The following is an 8,381-nucleotide window of genomic DNA, read 5'->3' as shown; positions in this document are numbered from 1 at the left end:
TTTATTACTACTACTATTATAATTTCTATTATTATTATTACTGTTATCATTCCCTCTCTCACGGCATCGCCTTCTTGTTTCAGATCGACAAACCAGTCACTTTCACAGTGGCTTTCAATGGAGCCACAGGAAACCTGCATGCCACGATGCGCACTCCCTCTGGTGCTCACACTGACTGCTTCACTCAGGTAGGGTGGACGACTCTCTGACGATGGACTTACTTGTGTGGGGTGTATAAACCAAAATGTATCACGTTATGGCGAGCTAAATGGATTTTATTTGGCAACTTTTCTGGAAAATGCGTTTTTAGAAAGGTACGGTAGCAGAAACATTGTGCTTTGATGGGAGGCGTTCCTTCATGCGCTGCGTACACTTATAAATTATTTGTTTTTTTCACCTATTGATTGGTGCCAATTATTTGTTTGATATATGAAAATAGTAATTTTTTAAAAATCGCACCACCCCTTCTCCTCCCAACGAGTACGAGATTTTAATGCTTAACTTGAGACCAACAATCGGTTTCAGCTATGGTAAAAATGAATCCAACACAGTAACAACATTTATTTGTGCATAGCTTGTGAAACTTCTGTACTAATCAGATATGGTGTTGTCCATTAAAAATTGATAACTAATTCATTCATTATACACTGATGTTGCAAAAAATACTTACTTGGTTGGGTTCCTTGCAGAGATTAATATGATTTTTTAAATCCTTTCTCTTCGCTTTTGTCTTGGCATCGTTTGATGTTTGGTTTTTTTCTGTTCTGAAAGGCTGAAGCAGTTTTTACCAAGAGTTCTTTTTAATCTGGGTACAAGAAGAGCATAATTTTATACGGGATATCCCATGACAAACCCAAAGGCCCACTGTCAAGGCTAGGTTTTGTTTCGGCATTCTTATGATAAAAAGATAGTTATTTCCAGGACTGTGAACGGAGCCCACGAGTACCAAAGTTGGCATCTTGCTGAATTTTGATGAGGATGATCCTCCTCCGAATACTTCGCTGTTGCACGTAGAAGATCTGGGTTCGATTTCAGGGTTAGGACTTCTGCTGAGACGTATCCCTCTCCAATGAAGTTTATAAGGCTTAGTTCCGCTACCTTGGGCGTTCTGATGTTTGGATTGTTTTAAGTGTTCAGACTACTTGACTTAGTATTATCAGAGTTGGGATGCTAAGGTCAGTCTCAAAATTTCTTTCACAGTTCAGTTCGAAAATTCTTGCCTCTCAAATGACCCTTCACTGTTATCGTTAGTGTCGGAGGTATTGCCCCTTAGATGATCCTTCACCACTATTTATAAGGAAGTTCAGCTCATCCAAAGCGTCGAGTATGCATGTAATGTGTTTCTGACGGCTAAAATCGTTTTATCCAAGGAAATGGACAAGGGCGTGTACGCCGTCAGGTTCATCCCCAAAGAGAACGGCGTGCACTACGTTGACGTGAAGCTCAATGACGCACATATTCCTGACTCCCCCTTCGCTATAATGGTTGGGTCCACCGCCTCCGACCCCGCAATGGTTACTGCTTCAGGGGATGGACTAGAGCACGGAAAGTGTGGTGAGTACCAACTTTTATGCTAGCTCTCTTTTTTTTGGTCAGTTGTATCAGAAGTTCATTCATTCATGATTTCATTCATCCATCGATTGATTGATTTCAATCAGTTTGTTATATCTTTCTCTACAGAGGCATTGGTTATTGTTAGACATTGATGGAAGAACTGTTATGTGTTTTATTCGTTCTTTCCTTGATTTATTGATGCATTGATGCTTTTATTTGACCTTTCCTTCCTCAGGCGTCAAGAACAAGTTCGTGGTGAAGACGGCGGGCGCAGGTTCCGGTCTCCTGGCTGTGTTCATCGACGGTCCGTCCAAGTCCGCGCTCAGCTGTAAAGAAGTGGACGAGGGATACGAGTTCAGCTTCACGCCTTTCTGCCCTGGGAACTATCTCATCACCATCAAATATGGCAACATCCCCATCGCTGGATCGCCCTACCAGACCAATGTCACAGGTATGCTAAAGCGTTGCGTCATGGTGTCCGTCCAGATACGTTAGGTCCGTGATACTTTGGTTGTAGAAGCATTTTTCTTTTAGGGTCGATCTTTGGGAAAGTTAAAAGTGATTCTTACAATATTTACCAGCGCAGCGCTCTAATCAAATGGTCGGAATTGTTTTCTCATTGCCCACTTTTTCATGACTATATTTTATAGACCCCCCCCCCCCCCGCCTACTTTAAAAAAGAGGCCTGGAACGAATACGTATCTATGCCCATAAATGCAGTGATTCACTATTTCCCTTTAAAGATTTTTAAGACTAATGACCCTATATAATCCCTAGACATTCTGTGTAAACATACTTCTAGGTGGCAATAATTTCGCCTTAAATGTTAAAGAAACGATGCTATTGCCAAGAACCTCTTTATTATAATTGAATCTGAAGTCAGTGTTCGCTTAGAAAATTGACTTCGTTAAATCGTTAACAAGAGGCTCTCTGTTGTACAGGAAATATTTAGGTTCCTACACTAAAGGTAAAGTGGCGGGTGGTGGTCATTTTTAAACTAATGACCCGATACTATTTACAAATATGGCTTTATTACCATGAACTTGTAGTTATCATTAGAGGACACATGGTCTGTTATCTAACATTGGAAACCTCAGCATCAAAGATGAGACATCTCTCTGAGGTCTTGGGGGTCTGTGCTTCAATTATTGGTTCATCTTTGACGGCAAAGACGAGGTTACAGCTTGCGTCTTTGTTCTCTTCTATAAAACGCTCCTGATGCAGTAGAAGGTAATTTATCGAGGTATATTTACATTTAATAAACCTTGACCTGGTATAGAAGACTCGGACTTCACCCTGAACAAGACTCATGTGGCAAAATAGTCTGACCTTGTTAACCGTGACAGAAGGTGTCACTGGGCTTCATATTGGTGCTTTAGCAATTTTGGAAAAGTTTCTTGTTCAACAAGTTGGACAAATATGCATAGTCTATATTGACGAAAAAAATTTTACGCTGTTCAAACACATGGACTATCTCAACCATTTCCTTAAGTGCATATGATGTTTCTGTTCACTTCCTGTATTCCTAGCAGTGTTCTCTCAGTACATGTTGAAACAGAAGAGCTCGCTCTTTTTGTACCTAACTCCAGAGATAACTGCTACAGTTCCTTAAAAGCACATGTTGAATTCTGGCTCCGAGGGGACCAAAACCTGCTGTAACACTCGAGGGAATTACTACTAAGGAATATACTTTTTGTCTTTTGAGTTACGAAAACAAACCGAGAGAAATTTCCAAAGATTCAGCTCCATTCTGTATCTTGTTCCTTTGTGTTTGAGTAAAACTGGCATCTCTAAGCAAACATAGACGAGCTCTGCCTCAATCCCTTCTTAATTAATTTTAAATTTTTTTTTTTGGGGGGGGGGGGGGTTAACTTTTAAAAAAGTTATACCGGCCTCCGGTTGACAGGTGAGCACAAAAAAGAACAAAACGGAGGACATAGTAAGTACGGTAAAAAGATTTACTCTCGAAATCCCAGACAAGTTGTGGCACTTGGATGGCACTCCTACTGATGGGAGAGATGTACCCCGTTGTGGCTGGAGAGGGTCTTACTTGTACACCCCTGGCTCACTCGGGGTAGGTGTGTAACTCTGGGGCCACGTAGATTATAATGAGAGCGTTGGACTTACAATTTACGTAAACTGAAATGAGAGAGGAATGAAAAAAGAGTCTCGTGAAACCATTGTATGCTAACTATAAGACTATAAGTGCAGCTCTCTCATTATAGTTTGATAATGGCAGGCCCCTTGTCTACAAGGTACAGAGATGATCTCATGCTTCAATGATCTTTGCTTTGCAGGAGGTGGTCCCGACGGTGAACTCTCCTTCTCTTTCCCTTTTCATAACACCAATATCATCATGCTCATGTGGACTCCGTTGTTTCGTTTGTCTGCGTTATGTTCATGAATTTCAGGCCTGGCTTTATGTGATGATTTCCGTCTCGCTCTTTGTTTATTTTTTTATTTCCAAAGCGTGGCGAGACAAAGGAATCGAAACCACTCACCAAACCACTCACTTGAAAGAATACTAAGTGGAATAAACGGCCAAAATATTATTTTGCGTATTTCAAGCACCCTTCTTTATCCAATGCTTGAATGGGTTTTGAGAAAATTGTTCTCACCCAACGTCTTTGTTCTCACCTCATCGCCTAAAACGACAAGCAGAATTTACAAGCTGTGTTATGACGCCTTTTTGAAATTAAATTTCTGTGAGAAATTATATTACTACAACTCAAAAATTCAAAGGGAATCGTATGAAAAAACTTTCGTATTCAGTAGGGTCTGCAGGTGAATCACCGGCATAAGCTATACTTAAAATTAAAACAATTATTTTCTAAAGATTCCTGAGTCCTCGCACTGATTGGTGTGTCTATCGCTTCTCTCTTGCCCGTTCTCCGCACATTTTTGTTACGCTTATTTTTCTTTTCGTCACTGTCTCGCTGTTCTCTCCTTGCTGTTTGCATCGTGGGTGCTCCTGAAGTGTTTGACTCGTATTGATGTTTGCTTTCTTGCGTTGGTAAATCTTTGATATCTCTATTTTTTGGTGTTTTTTTTTCCTTTTGACAAAATGGTTAGCTATGATGATTTTTTTTTTCGTTTCGTTTAAAGCAAAATGCAAAATGCCTACGTCTGTTCTTCTGTTTCGTATGCTGCTCTCGTTTGTATCTGTTACGTCCGTATATTTGTTCTTTGTGTTTCGATGTATTTGAATATCTGATCTTTAGTGCACATTTTTTAAAACTGGCAAATAACATTATGAGCCAAAGTTTGGCTCTCGACATCGGTCTAAGCTTTCCAATGGCACTTCATGTCTTCAGAGAATGGTGTGCGATATGAGCCTACCACAAGCGTGCACGCTATTGGGCAGAATAATACCCCATGAGCCAGACAGCAGACAAGATTTGAACTGTACAACTTTGTACGCTTTGAGTTTTTCTCCTGAATCTAAACTCTAAATGTGTTTTAAGACATGATGAGAGACATCATTGTCAAGAGCCATGAGCAATAATATACTATTTTCATTTAGCTCAAGGTGGGTCGCAAGTGCAACCAGACGGAGAGGGTAAGAAACATACTCGTCACCTGAGATATCGTCCACCACATGGCATAGTAGTTCCCTGCCAGTGTCCCTCGAACAAACGAGTCTCTCTGCTGCTAAATAAGTATGTGCAGATCTTCAGATAAAGCGATGGAAGTAGGGCTTTGTCAACGGTCACGATGTTTTGGACTTTATTTAGTTCGTACATCAAACAATCGCCTTATAGACATGGTTAGACCAGCGTGTGAATTTGGTGTACGCACAAAATAAATTCCCGTTGATAGAATCAGTGTTTTTATCGCAAGGGACACTGGTATGTATATTTAGCCCCTTCACTTACGTACAAACAGAACGCTTTGCCCACATTGTGGCTCACCAGTCCCTGAGCAGTTGGCGTTTCACTCACTGTGGTAGTCCCCGCACACCCCACATACACTTCACGAATCCACGAACCCCAAAAGCTTGTGTTCCCTTCCTGCCAGCCTGCCAGGACGTGAATTGTGCTCAGACTGTCAAATAAACTATTATTAAACGATACGAATGCTCCCCATTGTATTTTCGCCCACACCACACGTCCAGCGTAGTATGTATTGACTCCACAAAGTCTTTGGTGTCGTAAGCACGATGCCCGTCCTTTTTTTCGCACCGATCCCCCCCCCCCTTTTTCCCTCGCTACCAGATTCTTCGTATAATCATATTCGTATGTGTTTGCCTACTGCTGTCACTTGAATGGCAGAGACATGATTAAGAGGTGGAGGTTTAAGTAAGAAGATGGAAAGAAGGACATTGCACCAAATAAACCATCTCGCGAAGGCCAAATGCATCTCAGTATAGATATTCATGTCCGCCATTTTTCTATTAGATATGCTACACCTCCTGTCGGTGTTTTAGAAATCTATTGGCTATCTCTCAACCCACAGAGGCGTAGGAAACAAATACAAACAATGACTACTTATGGAAGTTCGTAACCCTTCTTTGCTTATCCTCTCAGAAATCAGCTTCTATTCATAGAAATGGAGAACGCAATAGGTTTATTTCTCTTACTCACAAAGTGAAACGAGATTAAATAGTCATTGGAAAGCGGAGGCATTTGAACTATGTTGGTCACTAATAAGTATTTTAAGTTTATTCTTCCATCTATGACAAGTCCACCACATTAGGAACATGTGTGGTGGTGTAATATAATGTTTTTTTAATTTATTATTTTACCCAAGATTTGAAACAGTTGTGGTCTATGTTTATTATGTCCTGAAATGTTATAATATCGTATCAGTTCATTAGAGCATGACTCAGTGTCTCTCAGAAATGTTCATGTCGTTCGTCCGTTCAGTCAGTGATAATCGTTAAGCGGTAACCTCCAAGAGTACTTGTATTTGATGTACCCCTGTCTCGTGAAAATAACCTATAGCCTTTAGTAAATTATTTTGCTGTACCTTAGTTTAGAATACCAATGTTAGTGTTCCTTGCCTAGACGACATTACTTTGTTCCCTTGTAGCTCTGCTCGGGTTTGCATCATTGATACTTGCGTCACCAGTGACCGTTTTAATAATAAACTATTAACCACGAACGTGCTGTAAAAGCGATCAGATTTAATGATGCTCATCCTGAGATGATTCATTCTGAGTGAATTGTCCACTGCGTTCAGGGACACACCTGGGCACGTCGCGTTAATGTGAAAAGTTAGTTAGCTGTGGCGTTGAAAACATTGGGTTTTTTTGTTTTGTGTATGAATTTAGAATGTACTTCCAATGTCATGTTTGCCCATGATACCTGTCTGTCTACAGGTCGTCTACTGCGACCATGTGCTTATTTTCTAAAGTCCTCTATCGTGTTAAAGTAGCTGTGGCTGATTAATGTTTCCCATTTTGCCAATATATGTACATTATTTTGGTGTCCACTGTATCAAAATGCATGTCTGTATGTCCACGATTTTGCCAATATGCCTATATTTAAATGTTGCCAATGGCGTATTCCCGTATGCCCTTTATTGTTCGTTTTGCATTCCACGCTTTGACTGCTCTGGTTTAGACATGTTTGTGTACTGCAGTGGCTTTTCGTTGTTCCGCTTTCTAGTTATTTTTCGTGTAAAAAAAACCCTGGTATTCTCGCACCTCTCTTCACATCGCTTATCGTTGGCCAATAGTTCAAATGCACAAATCTATTTTTTGTCTTTGCAGTTTTTAAATCTGTGGTATCGGTTGTGTGTACTCGAGAACTATTTTGTCAAGAATTCATAATATTCTCATCGTTGAAAAAAAAACAGCAAGAAAAGATACATGATTCCGGAGCAAACTTTTAATGAATGAAACTGCTTTTTTTCTTCCTCGGCTTAGACCAGTTGAACTGTTGTGCTAACGAAAAAGGGAATGCTTTCGTATGCTAGTCCCAGGTACTTTATACGGTCTGGGAATTCCAGTTCTTTGTACACCCTTGTATTTGGCAAACAATGAATCCATAAGTGATCTGCTGAAATGTCAGTTATGGAAGGGAGCTCCCAGACAAACTTTTATAGCGTGCATTGCTTATTATAGCACTGTACATTCTATCATTGATGTGAGAATTGCAGCTATGTAATGAATTCAGTATTTGAAAAGTACTCCTAATTCGTTAAGAGTTTTAAAAAATAAATATTTTTTATTAAGATCTTATCATGCCTCGAATATTTCAAAAGCAGGAGAAAAACAACAAGTAGCAGATAGCTTGAAGACATTGAATGTTAACTAACTATAGTTTAAAACTATCTAGGGGCTTCTGTTCGGGGGGTTATTTTCTGAAATACCTCATTCCGCTGTTTAGCTAGTCTGCTCTAACATTTAGTTTTGTTTTGAGATACCCAGATCTGTTTACTGCTTTTGTGATTTTGTCGCTTTGCTTGAATGAATGTATGGCTTTGTAGCAGTAGATGTCCTTTCTAATATTCACAGATGAAACCGGCTGCTATGGATACGGGGGTAACGATGTGCATTCTTTTAACGACTACATTAAACCAACCGCTGCACTGCTAATTTCATATCTGCTTAAATATGTATTTATCTTTAACGTATCGGAATGAGGTCAAGAAGTGGTAGAGAGAGAGAGAGAGAGAGAGAGAGAGAGAGAGAGAGAGAGAGAGAGAGAGAGAGAGAGAATTGTTGATAGAGGAATAGGTCCAGACTCAAGCCCGACGACGTGGAAACGACCCCTCACCCCCGACTCACCAGCTCTCCCTAAAGTCCGGGTTCAGTATTTGGCAGCAGCAGCAGCAATTTTCAAAATATAATAATATTTAATTAATATAACTACCATAAGCTC

The 8,381-nt window shown here is 40.2% G+C and overlaps 1 protein-coding gene across 1 annotated transcript in view; it reads left to right on the top strand.

Moving 5' to 3' along the window:
* Positions 1 to 8,381, top strand: part of LOC101857476 (filamin-A) — a gene marked incomplete in the record, with an annotated part of 86,559 nt that overhangs the window by 70,952 nt on the left and 7,226 nt on the right. Inside the window, 3 exon segments of the mRNA XM_013080678.2 lie at positions 84 to 188; positions 1,371 to 1,554; positions 1,790 to 2,005. Coding sequence (XP_012936132.1) covers positions 84 to 188; positions 1,371 to 1,554; positions 1,790 to 2,005 — 505 coding nt within the window.

This window comes from Aplysia californica, unplaced genomic scaffold (genome assembly GCF_000002075.1).
Source record: "Aplysia californica isolate F4 #8 unplaced genomic scaffold, AplCal3.0 scaffold00095, whole genome shotgun sequence".
NCBI lineage: Eukaryota > Metazoa > Mollusca > Gastropoda > Aplysiida > Aplysiidae > Aplysia > Aplysia californica.
This window is presented reverse-complemented; position numbering and strand designations above follow the sequence as displayed.